General features: G+C 41.7%; 1 protein-coding gene across 1 annotated transcript in view; it reads right to left on the reverse strand.

Annotated features, from left to right (window-relative positions):
* Positions 1-1,749: 1,749 nt before the first annotated feature.
* LOC102311782 (GDNF family receptor alpha-2) overlaps positions 1,750-23,234 on the reverse strand; it is a gene marked incomplete at its 5' end in the record, with an annotated part of 80,626 nt that continues 59,141 nt past the window's right edge. The window contains 5 exon segments of the mRNA XM_005948116.2: positions 1,750-5,375; positions 9,395-9,442; positions 18,891-19,075; positions 21,704-21,844; positions 22,991-23,100. Coding sequence (XP_005948178.2) covers positions 5,232-5,375; positions 9,395-9,442; positions 18,891-19,075; positions 21,704-21,844; positions 22,991-23,100 — 628 coding nt within the window.

Raw genomic sequence — 23,234 nt, forward strand, 5'->3', positions numbered from 1 at the left:
CTAAAATAAAATCAAGCTTGATGTCCATCTATAGCTCGTAATCAGGATCATGCAGTAGATGTTAGTGCTAACGTTCGACACTAACATTACAGGTACAAACTGTGAGGCTTTAGTGCAGCTTCACAGCCACAGACACATCAGATCTGCAGAGCTGTGCTCGAGTCAGAGACCTGAAGAGTTTCCAAAGCTTTCGAATGTTGTTAACAGAGCAACAATTTACAAAATGAGCCACCCCATATGGAAAAGATATATATAAATCCTATAAAGTTTGTATCTGTCTTGTGTGAAACTTGTATAAAAAGCATACAAGAGTGGAAACACATATATGATGCCTTGAAAAATTATATAAATGAAACTTGTATGTTTTGGATACTTACTAAAACAATATATGAAAGTGGCCACTTTTATGAGTAAATCATATAAGCCTAATATGATTTACAATATGAAGGCCACATCTGATGCAAGACTTTTATAAGTTTTTTCTATTTCTTTTTCATATGGGACAGAAAGCCTAAATGTGTAGATTAAAGCCATGTTGACTGTTTCTGAAGAGAGAGTGGTTTTTGAATGAGTCAACAGAAGCCTGAAGAGATGTGTTTGGAGCCAACAGCATGGCTTCACTCTGATTTCAGCCTCCAGCCACCATAGTTCCCTCTCGGCTGCACACATGTAGGTTAGTTTGATGCAGAGGAAACCTTCACCAAACTGTAAGACCACACAGAGGGATTTCATCAGGCTAGGGGCAGCACTTTACTGAACACCTGTGTGACGTGTTTGTGGCCTTAACTCAGCACCCACAAAGACAAGTGTAGACTGTGTCAGGTACTCAGGCAGAGGTCATCATTCAGAGAGGCTTCAGGAGGACGAAGAACTTGAAGAAGAAATGTTTGTGGACAGCTGTTGTTACAGATGTTACTTTTATTTCCAGACACATATTTCATTACACTGCTGAGCGCTGTTAAGTTTACAAATAGATCAGCAAATTTACAACCTTCCTCACCGTCACCTTTGTCCTCATTTTACTCTTTCCCAACACACGGTCGTACCAGCACAAAGCCCTGTTCAGTCATCTTCAACACCAATGTAAAATCAGACATCCATCCTGAACAAACAGTTCTTTGTTTTCAAATACAATTAGTAATGAATGAATTGTTATGAATCAGATATCATGGTGTTCCACAGGGATCGATCGTTGGACTTAAATTTAAAAAACTTAAATTTTACACTTGCGTCAGTGATTTGTTTTAATTTTAGTTTTTGCTGACGATACCATCCTATTCCTTGGAGATAACCACATTTATACAGGAAGGAAATTAAGTACAAATGTGAAAGATAAACTTGTCTGCCAACATTAACAGAAGTTACTGTAAATATTGCATTGTGACATTTCTGCCATTCATTTCAAATATTTTTCTCCCAAAATTTGAATTCTTCTACCATTAAACAGATAATTTTGTGATTTGTGTGCTGCTGAAATCGAATGTTTTCATGTTGATGGTGCTTGGAAAACAGGGGACCATCAAGCCTGCCAGAGATCATCTTCTGGGGATCATGAAAAGTTACAGTAAAGTTATGGAAATCGATTTTAATATTTTGTTATTTATAAAGTTCTGCACTATCTCAACACTAGCACTTTAATTCTGAAATAAAACCTGAAGCTTCAGCAGCACTAAGGCAGTGGAGGGATGAACTGCCCCTCTGGGGACCATGGATTATCACACTGCTAATGAAACACTCAGGATCCCGATGTGCAGGGCATCATGAACAGCCAGCGTTACGTTAACACTGAGTTTAATGAAAATCACATTTTAATTCACATTTTAAGCGAAAAAAGGTGTCTGGATGATGCCGATGAGAAACTCCAGGGAAAAATGCTCCTGGAATAAAAGTAGATGAAAAAAGCAACATGATTACGGGACAAGAGGAAGGCCGAGGTGATTAGAAATATATGACTTCATCGTCCAATTTCAGACACAAAAACAAATCTGTCCTAATAATGATACTGCTGAAAGCCCAAGGGGAAATATCACAATGTTTACAACAAATTTAATAGCAATCTCACTGATTTGGACAATTGTGTAATGACCCTTCACAGACACGGTAATACGTTTTCCTGACCGCTAGCAGGGATGACAGTAATAATCACACTAAAGTAAGGACGCACCAGCGCCTCTGGAACTGATCTCAGGTCTTCCAGCCCACGGATGGCACAAAGTGACGACTACCTCGAGCTTCAACTGGTGACAACCTTGCAGCACAACAGTTCATGTTCTGCATCCTGGTAGCTTCTATGAAACATAAAAAATACCCCACAGAGTGGCCAGAGGTACTGTACACACTGAGAACCCCACACACACTCACATATTAAACACATTAAGGGAAGCAAACGCAGGAGGAAGTGATCCAAATGTTACAAACAGCTGTATGCCATCCACCTGTCAGTCAGAAGCCACGCCCCTAATAATGTAAACTTTAATACAATTTAAACAGGTGAATCATAAAGAGTGATTATGAAGGGGAAATTATCTATAGAGACCAAACAGTTTGTGTATCAGGCTGTACATGTGTTTTTTTGGGCTGACTGCAGAAGAACCTGAGCCAGTCTGCTGGAAACAGTGACCCTGCCCTTTAACACGCTAACACTAGTGACAAATCCTTTCCTTGAATTATTGATGTTTTCAGTCACCTAGTTCTCTTGGAACTTTCATTTTCTCAGAAGGGAGTTTTTCTTCCCCACTGTTGCCGAGAGCTTCTGTCTAATTGCAGGGTCTTACAGTATAAACACCCCTGAGGCGACTGCTCTTGGATAGTTGAAGCAGTTTTACATGTTTTTTGTGTTTTTAGGCTCCTCGAGGTGAGCTAGTGATAAGTTCAGCTTTTCTCCATTCTAAGTGACTGAAGCCGCTACCAGAGGAAGTGACGACAGCCCGATAGCATCGCCTGCTAACATGGTGCCAAAGAAGTGCACTCGATGTCTGGAAGCTAAACATAGATCCAAAAGAAATGTGGTCTACTTAGAAACACGGTGGCTCTGAAGCAGGTACCACTTCATATGATCGTATTTGAACCGCTGATGATAAGAAGCAGCGTAAGAACACAAACAACTTTTATGCTCTGAACTGAAGAGTCTTTGTCAACAGCCCCAAGAGCTGCCAGGACAGAGGATGGTTTCATACAGGTATGAATATAGTTGAGTCTTTGGTGCATCTTGGAGACGGTACATTTGAAACCAGAAACTCCGCAGACATAAAGCTGCTGTGAATATGTCAGGTGTCAGCTGCCACCCAGCTGCCTGAAACTCTGCAGCTGTAACGGGTGGTGGGAGTCACTTTTTCTGATAGTGCGAGCATAGCTGGTGATCATCCAGAAACTGTGTGAGGAAGCTCAGTAGCTATAAAACAGAGACTCTGGGAGTAAGCAGGGAGTAAACATTTTCCCTGCCCATTCTGCTCTTAATCACCTATTTTAACCGCCCGCTGCGTGTGTGAAGAAGTACAACTCAAATCTCCAAATCTTCTAATGAGCAAGTGAATGTAGGTCCGACTTTCATCACAAAGGACAGACTTTTATTTGTTCCCCTAACCCAAACCAACGGGATCCAAAAACCCGTTGGTTTGGGTTCGAAAAAATGCAGTGAAGCGGCAAGCACTGACAAGAAGTCTGGTGGGACACAACCCAACAACTGTGCTTCGCCCCAGACTGCAGTCACTCTCACTGTCATTTCTAACCTGAGTCCGTCTGTGCTGAACAGAGTGGCTCGTCTTTGCGTAGCAGACATGACTCGATGGGCAGGTCTCTGGTTCTATCCTTATAGAAAAATCAGTTCTGCAGATTTATCACTGTTGTGCAGAAACGACGTCACTCTTTATTGAGGAATTTCTGTTTCAGGCCACCGAGGTTCAGGCTGGACTGTGTGACTGAAGACACCAACATGTTTTTTTGCCGTATTATTAGGAACAGCTTGCATTTAATTGCAGGCTGTATTGCTGTGTTGGTGCTCCAAAGTTGCTCCAAAGTTGGATCTGATTGTGAGCGGTCACAGCATTGTTCCCCGTCTCAGCGCGCTGATCTCTACAACTTTGGTGGGTCTGTGTCCACCACCACTGTCTGCCCTGCTGTAACTGCAGCACCAGCAGCACCCATTTAAACTGTGACTGTGTTAAACTGACAGGGGCTTGGTGGTCTAATACCATGATAACAGCTGTAGCTTTGTTAGCAATACACCTACAACCAATCAAGACAAGAGGAGGAAAAAACCTAAAACTCCCAAATTTTGTTTGGTTGAGAGTACACACACATCGCTGTGTGTCCTGCAGCTGAGTCCTTCTTCCTTTGTTTGCTTCCACATGTCTGTACATCCACATTCAGCCACCGACACTCATGCACAAACACACACACACACACACACACTCGCACAATTTTACACTTACATTTGTGAAATATACACTCTTTTTTCATATTCCACATTAAATGAAGTTTTTACAGAATGTTGACAACAAAATGAAGAGAAAGACCTGCGAAAAGCACACTGGTGTACAGCATGAGTGTTTGTGTCCTTGTGGGGACCCTGTTTGCCCGCTAACGAGGTCTAAGGGGAGGGTTACAGCGTGTGCGTTTGAATGTATGCAGTATAGCTTTCTTGCCACCAGAGAGGTCCAGGGAAGTGATAAATTGAGCTGACAAACACAGAGGAATGATCCGTCCCATCTGTCCAGCTCTGTCGTCTCTCTCACCATCGCGCTGCCAACTTTAAGACTTGTTCTCCGTGTTTGTGTGTGTGTTTGTGTGCGTGTGTGTGCAGTTCCAAGCTTGAGCCAAAGTCCCTGTGTTTCTGAGCCCAGCTGTCTCGGATCCCAGAAAGCTGGAGGCAGTGAGTCTGAGCCGGGCTGCACACAAACTCTGCAGACACTGAGCTTTGGAAACGAAGTCAATGTGATCGAAAATCCCAGGAGTCTCTCTGTGTCTGCCTCTCTCATTCTCACCCTCGCTCAAACACACAACACACCCTCTCACGGTGTGTGTGCACTGTGTGTGTGGTGCAGAGAGCTGGCTAATCCGAACGTCCTCCAGAATAACTTCCCTCCTCCTCTGAAAGGCAGTTGTTGATGCTGGACGTCTGCTGGCTGACATTTAGTGTGTGTGTGTGTGTGTGTGTGTCTGTGTGTAAATGTGTGTGTGTGTGTGTGTGTAAATGTGTGTGTGGGCATGTATGTGTGTATGCTAGTTCACATTTATGAGACGTGGAACAGGAACGCTGGCAGGATGGACACACACACAGTCACAGGGAGGAGGTGGAGGAGTGGGGCTGATGGCCGGCTGCTGCTTCTGGGCCCTGCAGAGTCCTGAGAGTCTATCGAGCCCTGGGCCAACAGAGCCTGAGCACAGAGGGGGGACAAAGGCACGAGCATTAGTGCACAAGTGTTTGTAATGGCTCATTCTGTGGTGTCCTGAAAATCTTACAAATGATGAAGCTGCTTGTTAGCTGGAAATCAATATACCTGTAAATCTATCCATGAAAGTTTGTATAAAGTCCCTCTGACCAGCTCCCGTTCTAATTACAGACAGCCACATTTCATTCTTCAGTACTAATATTCAGAGGTGGGACCAAGTCATTGTTTTGCAAGTCTCAAGTAAGTCTCAAGTAATGTCAGGCAAGTCAGAGTCGAGTCTCAAGTCACTGGTGTAAAAGTCCGAGTCAAGTCACAAGTCTGAAACTTTGAATTTCAAGTCCTTTCGAGTCCATAAAAAAAAAATGAAAAAAGAATGTTGCAGTTATGCTAAATGTAAATATTAGACCATGTAATTTTTAAATCTGTGTTTTTCTCAACACATGACAAAATAGTGAACTTAGAAAATATACACAAATTGTGAAATTGCACCTGTTTAAAATGCAGCTCAATTAAACCTAGCTCCAAGAATAGTTTTCACCGACAGTTCTGAGATAAGCTGCATGTTATTCTTGGATGCGGTTGTAGGACCGGCTTTAAAATCGCATGACAAAAATATCATACACATTAAAAAAACTGCATCACCAATGTAGCCTGGACAACATTTGCTAGTTAGATGAAGTCAGCTATCTCATCGTAGCATATTTATATGCATATTTATAATTATACGGTTCTTGGAGTGAGTGCATACACTCATGAAGTTTAGTAACTTCAGGTCACTGCAACAAGCCCAGGTACAGTTTACCGACGGATGGGTACAGGACCTTGAAATGCACCGTGTAGAACGAAAGACCATCGTACGTATCATAAGTTTACCAGTCTCACAAATTGTCTTCATAAATACACATTCTTAACCGTTTATTAATATAACCTTTGAGCTCAATGGTAATTAATTAGTAGTGGAAATAATTTCTGGTACGCGTTACAGAAATGTAGCAGTGACAATAATACTGTATGCTGTAATCGTACTGGGCAATTAGTGATACAAAAAACCTGTTTTATCCTGTGAATAAAAGTATATGTTTTTGTCAATGTACCATAATAACAGAAGCGAAACGCAATATTGTGTCAGGACAATTCACTATTTATGCACAATAAATAAAGGAGCATAGCGCGACAATTTCTGTTCAGCGCCAGACTTGCTTGTAACCTATATCACCAATTATGTTATGAAAATGACGATTAACTACTAAAAAACACTGACCTTCGTGTAAATGCTTGGAGCAGACTAACCTGTGAGCTGGAGTGTTCTGGGACGTTATATTTGGTCTTTGAATGGCTGCAATCCAGGCCATCCGTCGCGTCTTTGTTACTTCGGAAACATGGCTGAACAATTTCTCTTCAACGACGTAATCCGATAACAACCGATCTCTTTACCCGTCGGCTTCCCGTGGCTGTCATGCGACCGGCTATTGCAGTTAATAATACAACAGCTTCTTGACATTTTTGTGTTTCTTTTTATCGCTGTGTGACTGATTTCAATTGAAAGCCTGCGTGCGCTAGTACCTCTTGCCACGAGTTCCCAGAATCCTTTGCGGTTTTACCCCTGAATGACGTCACATTTTCAATCTCTATATAATATGCATGTTAAATTTTATATTTGGGGTGAAATATCAAGTCTTTTCAAGTAAACCGGTTCAAGTCCAATTCAAGTCCCAGGTCATTGGTGTAAAAGTCCAAGTCAAGTCACAAGTCTTAGAACATTTTTTCAAGTCAAGTCTAAAGTCATAAAATTAATGACTCGAGTCCAAGTCATGTGACTCGAGTCCACACCTCTGCTAATATTATAAATCCAAAATTCGTGTGTCACTGGTGACTGCAGATTTCTGAAACAAAGCTTTTCTATCGAGCGGGTTCAGTTGTGGGCGGTGTTAGAACGCCTCATACCTCATATCTGGCTTCAGATAAAGTTTTCTGCAATTAAATATTAATTCTTCATCAACATATAATTTCCTACTTTTTCAGATGTGTACCGTTTAATCTTGTCCTGCTATAATAATATAATAATAAATCTACGTACGGCTGTGTTAAAGTCTCTCACCACTGACTGCATGTCAAACTCTCAGATATCCAAAATTGAATATTGCTATCAATAATTGATTTATTTCTTTTGTAACTGTCAGCTGTAGATGGCGGCGTCACTTAACTAGAGCAAGCAACTCGGAGCGTGAACCTCTGAAAATGAAGCTGAAGAGGAAACATAAAGCGTAAAATCTGTGGTATTGCACATTTGTAACATCGCTTCACTTTTATTCTTTATTTTTATTTTGTTGCAGGAGGAGCAGTATCCTACTGTGGTCGCCGCCCTCAGCACAGATGGTGTGTGGAGGCTGAGCAGGAGAGGTGTCTGCAGGAAGGTAAAGTGAGTCACAGAGCTGAGCTTTTATGGGCTGCTAAATATCTGAGTCTAACTCTCTTGCTTGAGTTTCAGCAGGTAATTCATTTTGTGTCTCTCTGTTTTACAGACAGATCTCCACCGAGGCGCAGCCGCTCCTTTTCTTTGCCGCCACACTCTCTGCTGCTTCTTATTCGTGCATATTTCATGTTGGAAGTTCATCTCCAGCTTCAGGTTTGGCAATAATATATCAATAAATTCAAACAAAGTGCTCCCATGTTCTCCATCTGTCACGTGACTTTCCTCTCCAACCTGGGGTGGTAACAGCTGCTGATGTAGATATTAGTGTGGTGATCAAGTATTAATACAGAGCAGCTTATTGGAGGGAGCCTCACTTTGTTTCCTCACACTACACTTTACAGTTCAGCTGTGGATCTTTAACCCGAAAACAGATGGAGGACACTCAGTGAACCGGCCACAGGGAGGCTTACACAGGAAGTCTAGCAGCGAACTCTTAGAAATGAGAGTGGGCGAAAACACTGCTCGCTTTTTAATGTGCCAGCTGTGAAACTGAGAGCTGAGTACACACAGCATCCCATCATACACCGTTTCTAAAAGACTACAGACACTACACTCATACGGTCAGTCACAGGTAGCCCCGCCCTAAACCCTTTTCTGGTCCTATCTGAGTAACAGGACCTGAAACTCCAAAATGGACATGGTGCTTAAATCAGGCCTGAAAGCAGCGACTGACACCATAAGCTCATTGGGAAAGAGTTTCCTGAGCTCAGAGCCAGAGGCAGTTTCACCCATCCTTTAACAGTCTTTCCTGAAGATCATATCTCACCTCAGAATGATTTCCTCATAATCTCATTCGACCAAAAAGCCCATGCTGTAATAAAACACCACTTAAGTTTACTTTTTTCCATTATGTTGACCAATAATAAAAGCTTTCTCTGTGATGTAAAAGTGGCCCTCTCAGACACACAATCAGAAGACGTCTAGCAAACAGGTGTCAAACTTCAATTCTTGAGGGCTGGTGAGGTGGCAATTCAGCAATTTGATTCATGTTACAGCAGCTCATGAGTGAAAGCACAAGGTGCAATAAAAGTACTTTTAGAAGTAAAAATTTCCAAACACTTACATTTACTTACATTTATTTAAAATTACTTGAGAAGGGATAGGGGTTGCCACCTCAGCATGCAGTCAAGTTCTATTGAGTCTCGCTAATGACCTAATTTTATAAAAGGTTGCAGCAGGGACACATTTAAAAGTTTCAGGACACTGGCCCTTGAGGACTGGCGTTTGACACCCCTGGTTTAGTATAATCAAGAACTTCCATTGTCTGGACTTCCTGTTCCATAAGGGGCGCTCTCAGGTCTGTCCAGAATGAACTTGCTCAGATGATTTTAGTGAAAGAGCTCTAAGTTGTCTGTCTCTGATAAAAATCATCTGTTCATTTTTCATCTCATCGTCTGATCTGATGATGCACGTCAGCGTCATATAAACAACCTGAACACCACATCAGCTGGTCCAAGTGATGGGGGAGATGGAGACCCCTCCACCCATTACTTCAACCATCGTTTTTAAAGTTTTGATCAGAGCTGCTCACCTCCTCGCACTCGAAGTCATCAGAGGGGATGCACTTCTGTCCTCCATCCTGTAAAACAAGAGCTCACTGTGAGAAAGTATCAGGCTGAGTATTGAATAAGATCCATCCATCCATCCATTCAGATCAGTAATAAAATGTGTGAGTGAACAAGGTGCTTTCTGATGAGTTTCAATAGAAAAATCAAGCCATGGTGCTGGACTGAGATCTGCAGGAATTTGAAGTGTGATCTCCCTCTGCTGAGAGTCTTCATCTGTAATATTGTGCAGAAGCTTGTCAGCGAAAGCTGAAGGCTTTAGTTGATCTGTAAAAACTCTCAGATTCTCTCATGGTGCACGCAAAAACCTCCACAATATTTTCAATAAATGATGGCGCCATTTTCCACAGAACTGACTGGCCAGTGCATGGGCTTAATCATGCTGTAACCACTGTGAACCCAGAGTTAAACCTCCCTAAATTCCAAACCCTGTATCACAGTACAGACCACAGACTAATAATCATAATGATTTTTGTACTTATATTGAGGTTTTGATGCATATGCTCAATAATCCAGGTAAGTAAATCCCCAAAAGTTGATTCTGTTCATCTGGACGTAGCGCTTTCAGTGGGAGAAACGTTTCGTCACTCATCCGAGTGACTTCTTCAGTCTCAGCTGACTACAGGTTTCCCCAATCTTATAATGATTCACTTGCTTAAATCAAAAGGATTTAGTTCCAAAAAGTACTCAGAGTCAGGTCCATAAATACCTGGACCCCACAGAGGTTTGAAATGCAGCATGCACACTTCAGCTTTAATTCAGAGGTAAAAATTACAGTCAGTGTTTTCAAAGGCTCTCGGGTTCTCTGCAGATGTCTGTCAAACTGAGTGGAAACAACAGATTCCTCAGAAACAGATCATCAATAATTAAAGCAGATGGTCAAAACCTGAAGTAAAAACTGCTTCTGTGAGACCGTTAAAGGAAGCAGCTCCTCCACGTTTCAGCCTCCTTTAAATCGAGCTCCATCTTCATTAAAATGCAGAGTGCTGATGATGACAAGGATGCACACTTATTTGTCCTCAAACACACACATGCCAGCATTTATCTCCGGCCTCCATCAGCTTCTTTGTCAGTGCTTCATTAGCATATCTCCTCCCGCTGCCTGGGTGGGTGAGTCAATCAGATCTTATCGCTCAGCGAGGAGGAAGAAAATTCTTTTCAGCGTCGGGGAAATCATCGCAAGTGGCCAGATCATTATCGTTTCCCTGAAATATACATGCGCAGAGCCACAAATAGGCATCCATGTGCACGCGCACAGGCTTATTTAACCTGATCATTAAAGCGTGCAGATGATTTGCTATCATATGGACATCTTCCGACGCCGGACGCCTCTGCATGTCTGCTTCCTTTAAAAGAGCTGAAAAGGATCGCTGTATTCACGAGCTTTGGGGAAAAGACACCATTATACAGTATGCATGAGGTGATATACAGCATCAACAGAGACGCAGCGCACAGCAGTATCACATTCCTGCCGATCCCTTTCTCTCTTTATCTGCCTGTTTTTCAGATGTAACTCCATCTGCACTGCTGTCCACAGAGCATTCAGACCCACTCCAAACATGCACGCTGACATCGCAGGTCTTTAGAAAGAGGCTTTGAAAGTGCTGACAGGTAGCCGTCTGCAGCTCTCTGCACCTGATGGAGGGCTGCAGGGTGAATTCATACTGTCACACTATGTTAAACGTGCAGTACAGGTGCTGTGAAATTGGATCATCTGACTGAGGGTTGGTCTCCTGTGCATTTACAGGTGCTCAGAATGCTTCTGCAGGCACTCTGGCATAAAAGGGTTGGTTGAAGAATGGAGACAGGAAAATAAACCATCCATCCATCGTTCTTCAGCAGTAGCCTTCAGCAGATCGCTGAACTAGAATTTAGTTACAGGTTACAGGAAGCCAGAGGTCACGTCCCATTTGGACCTCTGTGATTTGAACATTGTTCCACTTTTTAAAAAAAAAAAAAAAAAACCCTGTTTCCTCTCACTTCTGCTCAGTGGTTCTCCTTACTGTCAGCTAGTGGGTTAGGTTTAGGTGGGACTCTGCACCTCATGAAACTTGATGAAAACTTGGGTCTGAGCAGACCATCACTGTGACCTGATGTAGTGTTTTCCAACTGAGGTCCAGGGGTTGTGGGAAACACTGAACAGAAATTCAGAAAGACAGATTTTTGATCATGATCTTTGTTTGTGTTGTCGTTTTTAAGTTTGGTTTTCTGACTTTTAGAAGAACTCATCCTTCCTGCGATGATCTGCTTTCACCTCGGCTCTTTATCCTTCCAGCCAGTTTCTCAAAGCCACATTTAACACGCCAGAGTTTACTTTCCATCTGTTTGCCTTCTTAACGCTTCCATCTTGGCAGTCTGTGAACTTCAAATGAAAACACTAAGCTCAGAACACACACGTCTTCATAAAGATGATCCACTGCAGCACTCTGCACCCATTCAGACATTACAGCTGAAATGCTGGCCACGATGTGCTGTGCTGTATGTGGACTGGATGCAGACTCATATCTGTGCTACAAGGATGTCTGCAGGCTGGACATAAAGGGAAGCACCATCGACCCTGAGGCCCGGTTGAGTTCAGACGACCATCACAGTGATCAACGCTGCAGCTTTGGACTGAGAGATGGGAAAACAGACACATGAGCTCCAATTCATCCGAACACTGTGCTCTGTGCAGCAAAAGAATTAAACAGAAAGAAATAAAAATGAATAGAAATGGTCCAAAAAGCAGGGACAATCCTCATGAGGAGGAACAAACTGAGTCATCTGCTCTTTATCTTAAGCGGAACAAATCCAACCCGTAAAGGTCCCAGAATCGCAAACCCTGGTCTTCATTCTTGCTGCACTGAAGAATGAGAATTACAGAAACTGTTTCCATTCCAGGAAAAGAGGACCAGAACTTTGTGCACTTCCTGTCACAGGGACCACCCTAGTGGGACCTTTTTTACCTCACTGTCACCATAAAGCTGCTGATCCTAAAGTTGGAACCACAGTCATCAGAGGCCATGTGAGAAGTAACTGCAACAAATGCAATAACTGGCAGATGCAGCCTTCAATTTCTAACACCAAAATTTATAAACAGTATCATAGGTGGGCGGAGCTTCTGGGTCTGAAGACTGCAGCCACAGGGGGTGATATATGTGGCTGCAAAACAAATCTACACCCTCTGCAAACACTTCTCTGATTTTATGCTCAATAACTTATTTTAGGTGATACTGAATAAAACAAAAAGTCACTTTTGTAAATTTTGGTCGTTTGATGTTTCAGAACGGTTTATCTGGGATACACGCACTGGTTAACTGTCAGTCCTAAATCATTAGCCAATGAGAGTTCACTTTCATAGTCTCCCCCACCCCGTTCTCGTCACATGTCGTTTGAAAACACCAACATGTCAACAGTGGAAACTTTCATCTCGAGCCTTCAAACTGGAACCTCACAAATGAGTAGGTCAACTGAGTACATGATAATGATATGTAATCTCAAATCTGCTAAAAGGGCCTCTGGTTAAACGTCACTAAAGCACGCAGTGCACAGGGAAAAAAAGAGGGTACTCCAGGGTCAGAACTTCTAAGAAACTCTATAAAACTGCAAGGCAGGCTTTCTCCTCTCAAACCAATCACCACCAGTTATTTGACAACAATCAGCAACCACCTGGAAACCACAGTTACTGTCACTAACAGGACAAATCATCCTTCAGTTTCAAAGATCTGTAATAGAGGTAGTAGTAGAGGTATATACTTGCTTGTAGACACTGTGGATGGGCACATTGGTTGGCATGAAGCCATGCTATTCTGACATGGTAGCTGGTACATTGTAGTCTCGGTGAAGTTTGGTAGAAGCTGGAGGCCACATGTCACTCGAAGGTGAACTCACCTTCCAATGACAAAGCTCCAAGCTCACCCAGCCGTAACCAGAACTTCAAAACTTAGCATGGCTTAACTTGCTTCTGCTTCTGTTGTTGGGATTATGTGTGGAATTTACAGTGTGACTGAAGCTGTTACCAGTTATCAGAGCCTTTGAGTCCAGTGCAGTGGAAACAGGCTGAAGAAGTGTCACCTTTACAGGCCTGATCACTATGCTGTACACCGGCCTTTGGTTAGGGTTACCAGACATTGATTATTACAGTCAGGGATGCATGGCTTTGTCATTGGAAGATGGAACAACACTGCTAATTAAAGGTTCGTGGAGCCACCCGTCAACCTGAACCTCCACCTTAGGTGTTCTTTTTTTTACTAAAATATCAGCTGATTTCCTGTTTTTGTCCCATCATGAGAATTCTGACCACTGGAAAGCTGCTGGTGTTTAAGCACAATTTCCAGAAATGCCTGAGATATCTGCACAAAATAGAGCTATTGCTACTTTTAGCTGCTCCCTCCTTCCCAGCGGGGACCTCCGTATGTTTGATTTGGCAGAATTTCATATTGGATGCTCTTCCTTCAACCCCAGAGGGATTAGTGTCTCCTCCGCACAAAATATTAACTGTAAAACTCTTTCTCTACTACAAAGACAAAGAGAATAAAAAACCCCCATATGTTTAGGTGTACGAGTGCACCAAAATAAATGAAATTCTTCACATATTCAAGGCTTATGATCTAAAACAGAATGCCAAAATCCACAAACTGCTCCACAGCAGACAAATAGGAAGAAGACCCCAGTCTGCAGAACTGCAGACTGGAGTTTATTACAGACACATCAGCTTCAGCTCCAGTTTCAGTGATACTAACTCAGTATTTTGTGACTCCAAAACTGAAATGTATTAGAGGTGTTCCGGGATGGCATGAATGCTGGCAATGTGCTTAAAAAATAAGAACATTGCAGCTTTGGCTCAACCTTTAATTTTCCACATTGGCACAAGACTGCCAACACAGAGCTCAGACAGACCGAAAGAAAAAAATCTGTTAGACATTTGGCTGCATGTGAGGAAACCATCACATAGAAACAGCTGAAGCCAAAACCCTCCAACAGAGGATGGCTGGACTTCAAGACTCAACATAAACTCTATAAAAAATCCAACATTTACATTATAATTATAAATAAACCAATAAAGTAGCCCTCATGTCTGTTTCAAACTAAAGAGAGGTATCAGCTTCTGCAGCTAGTTGAAATCATGGCCCTGGAAATGTGTTGAGGACATTCTGCGGTACCAGTCAGTGTGTGCTGGGTTCACTGGTCCACTTGTGTCTCCTGCTTTGCCTCTCCAGTCTAACACAGATAGTTTTACACATTACACGTTTCTGTGTGCACGTGTGTATATGGTTTTAAATATGCATTGCATGTTTTTTAGAGTATTTTTGGAATGGTAAAGTATATGATACCATGTCATAATTGAGAACCAACAGCAGGAAGTGACATTTATGGACTGGTCATTTAGTTCAGTCCTGAGGGTGGTGCAGTCTTTGAGCATGCTGATGTTGTTTAGCTGTCCAGGTTTAAATAAGAAGATTCACTGATTCATTGAGGTGTGTAAATTGTTACACATCTCAGAAACTCATTAAACTCATTGGTTTGTTGCAGAATTCTCTCTTTTCTGTATTTGAGCCCACATTAAATGAAGCTACAAACTCAGTACACACTGACTTGGTTAACGTGCACACTCATGATCAGCAAAACTAATGTTGGGTATTTTTTGTAGAGTTTTCATTTCTTTCATCATTAAAAGTTATATGTGTATGCAAGTGGGTTAAAAATGTAAAAGTTCAGTAAAATGTCACATCCATCCCATTATATGATGAAGTTTTCTATAATTCATGCTTTAAATCTCTTTCATAACGCATAGCAATTTAGTTTGGCCTATATAACCTCCAGCCTTGCACCTCTTCTCTGTACATAATGGATGGAATTCCACTTTCCCACAATGCAGGCAGGATGACGCTAATGTGTGTGAAGGTGAAGAAGAGCGACGCACATAAAGCTGCAGTGCTCAGACCTCCTCAGTCATACCTGCTGTCTGCATGTCTCTTTCTATAACCACCCGTTTTTATTATACTGCTATAAAAAAATAGCTTTTTCAGATTTATCCCTTTAGAACCAAATATTCATATTTTATTTTTTGAGGCGATCCACACAGTTTGACTTTAGTCACAGTGCTCCAAAGGTACGCGTTCTCCTGCCTTCGTGGTTTAATCGTGGCTATGAAACATCTTCAAAAGGAGAAACAAAATGAGGGCAAACATATATTTTTATGTGTTTTTTTTATTGCTAATAATGAACAGACTAACTTAAAGAAAGAAAATAACACAAGACCTTCCACGATTCTTGCTTCCTACTAATAGCTGGTTTAATTTTCCAAAAACTGAAAGTTATCTCAAAGATAAAAATATGCTACTGTGGATGGATGAGGTCAGTTAATTCATCCAAACTCGTGCTGATATGAATACTTAGCCAGGAATCTTCATTTGCTTCTTTATCAGCTTTCCTCGCTTAACCACCACCTGATTTACAGATTTATAATCCGCGGTGTGCCAGCAAAACACCTGTGACTGAGCTCCAGATCTCCTCTCCACACAGGAATGTAAGCTGCACTGTTTGCCTACCTGCTAGAGTTCTGAGACTGAGCTGAAAACACACAGACAGAGCTATCATGTCCTAAGCTTAAACACATTTTTACTGAGCCCCGGCATGGGAAGTATGAGAGGCATGCTCCTGTGGATTATACTGGACTGAATACAACCTAATATTTGTTTTTAAAGAGAAACTAGATAGTTATATGCTCCTTATATTTGATATAGATTTAAAATGAACAGTAGTTAGCTACCTGGCATGGATTTAGACTACCAGCATGGTACAGCCAACAGGTCTGTAAGAATCACACTACTGAGGTGAAGGTCCACTGGGGTTGGATGGATGGGTGTAAATTTCAGTATCAGAAAGTAAGTTTGAAGTAGGAACTATGCATGCATTCTTGGAGTGGACTGAAAAATACAGTAATGAGAACGGTTTGTCTGTGGTGTCTCAGTCAGCTCTGGAAGTGTTTGGTTAGCTGAGGGTAAACTGCACTAAGCTTTCAATTATTGAAAACTCAAACCAAGTTCACCATGTCCTCTCAGCAGAAACACAACCATTAATAGCACAGCTTCTATAATACATTTGACCACCTCAGCCTCTATACTCCTGCATCCTTCTGTAATTAATAATCCAGCTGAAAAAAAAAGGTTAGGTCCTTTGGACTTAAATTTTCAAACATCTGGCAAACATGGTGGCATAATCTCTGCCACCTAAAACTGCACATACATTTTTATGCAGATTACACTGTTTTATATGCCACTGGCCGTTCCTCGGATCAGGCCACTGCAAATGTACAGTCTGCTTTTGGTACATTTCAAAATTCTCTGATCACACATAATCTTATTTTAAACTCTGATAAAACAAAATGCATGAGTGCATTTAAGGTCAACTAAAAATATCCAGCATACAGTCCATACTAAAACTCATCATGGTCATTAAAATTGTTCTCTGTTATAAATATTTAGGACTCTGGCTGGAAGTTAGACTCACTTTTAAAAACCACTATTGAGGAAAATTAAAGATGAAGATTAGAGTTTCACATAGAAACAAATCTTGTTTCTCATTCACAAGCACATTGCCAGTCTTGGTAAATGGACTGCTTCTTACAAAGCGCTTTTCTACTGTACCTGAGCACTCAAGGCACTTTATACAACTTGACTCATTCACCTGTTCACACAAGCACAAGCACTTTTTCTATGAAAGTGCTTTCTATCTGACATTCACACTCCGATGGATGCATCAAACAGCAACTTGGGTTTAGTACTCTCCACGCAGACTGGAGCACCAGGGCTTGAACCACCAACCTTCCAGTTGGCAGATGACCTGCACTACAGCCATGCCAAAAGGTTTGTGCCTTGGATGGTAATGTGATTGATTTGGTAGATTTTCCATTCCTTCCTGCCCTGTGTCTGTAGAGAACCAGTGACCTTTTGCTTGCCATGCAAATGTGTCAACCATCACATTATAAGCAGAACACTAACGATGATATTGTTCATATGCATGCTTCTATATCCACCTCGACGCCTCTTGATTTTGTGTATTCTGTGCACTGAATCATGTGTCTTTCCAGGCTCTGCTGCTTACCTCTGCGCCTTTGCTGAATTTAAACACAGTACTTACAATGTCAGTTTGCAGGACATTTTATCATTAGCTGTGCCTCTTGAAAACTGCATTTAAATACTTCACTGCCTATAAATGGAATAAGCTAAAAACAAACCCAAGAATGGTGTTGTCTGATTTCACAGGAACATTTTAAAGGGTTGCATTTGTTTATATGCAACTACTTGAGTAGGTTTTTCTTCATCTGTGATAATGTGTAATGGCTTGTTCTATTGTGTAGCCGACTGTCTAAATTTTTGAATTTTTTTTGTACTGACATTTCTCTTGAAAAAAGATCTCGTTCTCACTGAGCTTACCTGTTGTAAAGAATATAATAAATAAGGCAGCAGCCATGTACTGTAGCTCAGGTAGAAACCACAAAAAAACTATATCCAGACCAAGCCTCTCATATATTCATCGAGTAATTTAAATAACTCGATGATAAAAAAATCGTCACAGCAAATTTTTTTCTTCAATGCTTTGTTCCATCATTACCATGTAAATACGAGCGACACATAAACAGGCCAGAGATTTATTCAGGAGTAGTGAGTGAATAAACCACATTAAGAACACACAGGCCCCAGTCTTCAACAAAGACACTGGTAACAGAAGAGCAGCAGAGATGATGATGCAGGCACAGTTTAACGTGGAGGAGGTTTGTTTCACACAGAGAAATCTGCAGTGAGTCTCTAGAAGTTTATTAAAATCTGCAGATGAAATGTTAACTTAGTCTGATACATGTTTAAATTATACAGCTCGCTGAAAGCTGACGGCAGCCGTCCTATTTTACATGGAATTGATACCTGCAGCAAGCAGGGGTGAGTCTAAAGAGGGACATTGGGTGTACTAGTATTGTATTAATATTCCAAAATATAAATATTTTAAAAAATGTAAAAATATATAAATGCAAGACCATTAAAAATGTACATGGGCCAATAAAACTGAGGATTGTTAGGTTGGACAGTGAATTATTATTAATATTAATTAAGGTCTACACCATAATAACATTTTGTTTTCAGCAGCACAGAAAGGCACAGCACACACTTCACAATGCTGATACATTTCTCTTCATCGCAGCCACCACATTGTATCTGTAAGCCTTTTCTTTAAAGGCTTACAGATACAATCTCACTCACTCTCATGCATAGTAAAACATGCAGACACACGCACACAAAAACTCATAAACATAAACACACAGCAAATCCACCTCATCCAGGAGATAAAATGCCGTCACAACTCTTTCTGCCTCCTGTTTTTATTATTGCTCAACAATAAGACAAAAGTACTTCTTATCCAATTGCTTGATTAATCAATGAAATAATCACTCGAATACTCGATTACTAAGGCCTAATCCAAACTCACCTGCAGGTTCGCACAAGTGGAAAACATACAAGCACTGTCCAGGGGTTTGATTGCATTTCCGTGCAGAGAGGGAGCAGGTTTGGCGATGACTGGAGGCCCGGCAGGGGGCAGGAAAGTGGATGACGGCTCGGTTACGAAAAGAGTCCCTCCCTCCGAGCTGTAACCAAATGACTGGATGGCATTTTCTGTGTGGAGATAGAGACGGGCGGTCAGAGAAAGAGCGAGAACTTTCTACACCTGCTGAGAACCACACTGACCTGACAACCAATTACTGTTTTCTCATCAAGAGGCAGCTGCCACCTGGCCTTCCTCCAGGTAGGTAACAAGAATCTGACGCTGGTCTGTATCCTAAATTTAGATCAGCACACATGGTTCACTGTTGGGTCCTAAATTCCCAACAAAACAAGCCAAACCCTCCAAGCTCAATCAAACTGGTAATTATTAGCGAGTATGTCTGTGAATGTTCTAAGTCAACTCTGTGTCCACCCAGGATCCCCTGAGGATAATTTGGGATCACTTGGTTATTATCTGCTGTTTCTTCATTTGAAGGAGTCCAAATACTTTGATGTTTACTGCACTGAATAATGGGATTTTTGAGTACTGAACCTGAAAAACCTTCACAGTAATAAGTGACGCTATGGCTTCAGACCAGATTCAGATTAGATTTAAGACTTTTAAGAGTTAAAAATGCAACTCATGATGAAATTCAAGGCCAGCATGACAACTATAAAACTAAAGAAACAAACAGACACAGGGTTGGAGACACAGGTGTTTTCTTTCACTGCAAAGACTTTTAAAAGATTGATTTAACCCCAGTTATGTCATTTTTGGTTTAATTAATTAAAGACCTTTTATGGATTGCAAGAATCCTGGTTTATACATATGAATAATGCACACTGAAAATCAAATTTTAACCTTCTTTTATGGCTTTGAGTGTTTTTTCTGGTCTTTTTTACATTCTGGGGATCCACTGGCCTTGGAGATGAAAATATAACCTAACAAACTGAAGACGAATGACTATCGACCATTTTCACGAGGGCTGAATACAGAATAAAGAATATACAAGTTAGTATTTACACCACAGTCTGGCTGAACTGTGTGTGTTTATGGGAATTCATACTGAGACCAGCACAGAGATACACCAACAACTTTTTAAGCCCAACACACTGGTCTGTGGAGTCTGTTGGTAGGATCCATGGTGGTCTGTTTGGAGAATGATTAATGAACACAGCGGTGCAATGCACCCCACTCAACACAAGGCAGAGGTTGCTGCTACCTCAGTGCAGCAAATCACGTTCAGATAACTGAAGGTTATTCTTGCATCTGAACACAAAACGTGTTTGTCCAGGTCTGACTACACCTCGACTGCAGAGAGCATTCTCCGCCCCTGTTAAACGTTAACGTGCCGCCGCGTCTTCTGACAGACCGGGAGATCATGGAGAGGGTACTCGAGCCCTGACGCTGTGCTCAGGTATCTGCACCAACATGCAGGTGCTTTCAGGCCGTAACCTGGGAGTTGGACCTCCATGGATTGGACTGTGGGTCCGAAGTTCACCTGATCCGTGATAACTCCCGCACACTAACAGGAGCCGTGATGAAGAGATAATCAGTGTTATTCCCGTCACCTGACAGAGCTCACAGTTTTGAGCCTGATCAGAGCACAGTCCAGTAATCTGAGTACTTTTGGGTTTGAACATTTGGAGACATGTACATCATAAACAGGCTTCATCCTTCATTAACTGACTGACTTTCACATATACATGAATGCATGAAGTTCAATGTAACGGCATGGTTGTGTTCTTCGCTGCCTGCAGCACATGGATATGTATGTTTGCATCCACAGCAGGAGGAGGAGGAGCGGATGTGTGATGGAGGAGGCGCAGAGGTGATGTTGGAGCTGGGTCAGTGTTATTTAAAGAAGGTATCTGGGGATCTTCAATACATCGGCTCGTACTTCTCTGTTTTTCCTCCTCCACTAACCTTTCCCCTCAATTATCCGCCTCACTCACACCTCTGTTTCTTTAACCATGCCAACGTTTTCAGCATTTCGTGTGCTGAGACGACACATTTAACAGTAACATGTATCATGATTTTATTCATTGATTTAACCTCATACTGCAGTTCCACACCTCTGCACAGCTTGGGTTAGAGTTTGATAACATTTCTACATTAAAGTCTGAAAGTCTCATTATTTATGAACCATTTAATGGTTTCCCAAAATGAACGCCTACTTTTAAATGTGAATATTATCTCATTTTCTCTGTAATAATTTCTACAATCAATAATTAAGACATTTAAAAATAAGAAATTATTCAGTGTGAATATTTTCTGCTTTTCTATGCTTCATATGTGTAAACTGAATTATAGCGCCCAAATCACTCTCCTTTTATGGAATAATCAATTAACAGTTTTTGGAAAATGCATAACCTAAACAGGCAACATCATTGATAAGCAACATAGAAATGAAAAATTCTGTTCTGAGTTCTGTAATATGATAGAGCTGAAATTTTGAATTTCCATGAATTTCCACCCTTTCAGTGTAAAGGGGGAAGATACATTTCTGTTAGCAGCAGCTTCATAAACTCAGATCCATAAATGACTGAATCCATCAGACAACAAACAGAAAACACAGCATAAAACTACCTGCAGGTATGTTCACATGTTGTTACAGCAGTGTGACGGCTGATTGGCTTATAACCTGTTTGATTAATAATTTTGTTTTCTGGATTATTTAGGTAAATATTCTCCAGACTAACTGGAGAGGATCAGCACTTTACAGCTCTGACCCTCCTGATCAGGCATGCAGCACTCACTGAGGCAGGTGTTGTGTGTGAAATCGCGGTGGAAAGCTTCACACTCGTGCTCCTGGTGGCCGGTGCCCCTGCAGGTGCACCACAGGCTCATAGTGATGTTGGATGGGCTGCTGTCGCTGTAGTTTGGCGTTACATCCGAGCCTGAGGCAGGGAGGGGGGAGGAGGAGAGGAATAAGAATTAGGGTGGAGATTAGCTGGGAAGAAAGGTAAAGAGGATTTTTGCAAATTGGGAATTGAATCATTGAAAGATTTCCAGAGAAGAAATGAGTCACCAGTAGAATGTTTCTCTGCTCTTAATTCTCAACTGAAAGATTTAAATAACGGTCAAGTGGCTGCTGATCACAGCCAGAAACGAACAGGCTGGCTTCACTAAACAGGTCATGTGGTAAAGTTAGAGGAAGGCACAGTTACCTGAACTCATTACATCTAAACAACTAACTCTGTGCTGGAGGATCTCTGTACCAAACACCTGTCACAGGTTAGGTCAGGTTCTACTGTAAACAGGAAGATATTTTGAGAAAGCAGAATTAATTACTAATCTACGGTGGCCCTGAGAGGCCAAACAGACTGCAACTTAAGAAAACACCAGCAATTAGTAAAACGCTCCAAAAGCACACAAAACACAATAGAAATAGGAAAAAACTAAAACAGAAACAGGAAAAAACTGATTTCCAAAAGCACAAGGCAAGTGTTTCTGTGGAGACAATAACCCGACGGACCAGTTGCAGGAATCAAAATGTGCTAAGAATTGCGCTGGGAGACACTTAAAAGAAGTGGAGGATCTAATGGTTTTGTGAGGAAAGAAAAGATGAGAGGTAAGTGTGTTAGCCTAACTATTAGCCTAAGAATCCGTCATCAGTATTATATGAATCATGATAAAACACACCTACCATGTTTTGGGTTTCTGCAACTGGTCCGTCGGGTTATTGTCTCCCCAGAAGCACTTCCCTTGTGCTTTTGGAAATCTGTTTTTTCCTATTTCTGTTTTGTTTTTTCCTATTTCCGTTGTGTTTTGTGTGCTTTTGCAGCGTTTTTCTTATTGCTGGTGTTTTCTTAAGTTGCAGTCCGTTTGGCCTCTCAGGGCCACCGTACTAATGAAGTCATTCAGATGTCAGTTTTCAGCATGTGTGACCCAAACTGTGATAAAAGGCAAGCAGTATTGTAACGACAGTCTAACCAACTCCATCAAACACTTTAATTCTGTTTCCAGTATTTGGGTTAGGGTTGGGGCCATCACCACTGATGATGTACACATCAGAAGGTTAGCCGAGTTTAGGCTAGACTTACCAATGAGGCCGACATAGGACATGAGGCAGCCGTGGTAGTTATCGTGAGGGCAGGTGGTGACGGTGTGTGGTGTCACCTGGCAGTTCATGTGGAAATCAGCGAGACGAGACCTGCAACAGGAAGCAACACAACAAAAAACATCAGTAACATGATGTAATTTGGCCAACAGCTACCAGCTCCCTGTGTGTGTGTGTGTGTGTGTGTGTGTGTGTGTGTGTGTGTGTGTGTGTGTGTGTGTGTGTGT

Source organism: Haplochromis burtoni, unplaced genomic scaffold (genome assembly GCF_018398535.1).
Source record: "Haplochromis burtoni strain Fernald_Lab_line unplaced genomic scaffold, NCSU_Asbu1 Contig_412, whole genome shotgun sequence".
Lineage (NCBI taxonomy): Eukaryota > Metazoa > Chordata > Actinopteri > Cichliformes > Cichlidae > Haplochromis > Haplochromis burtoni.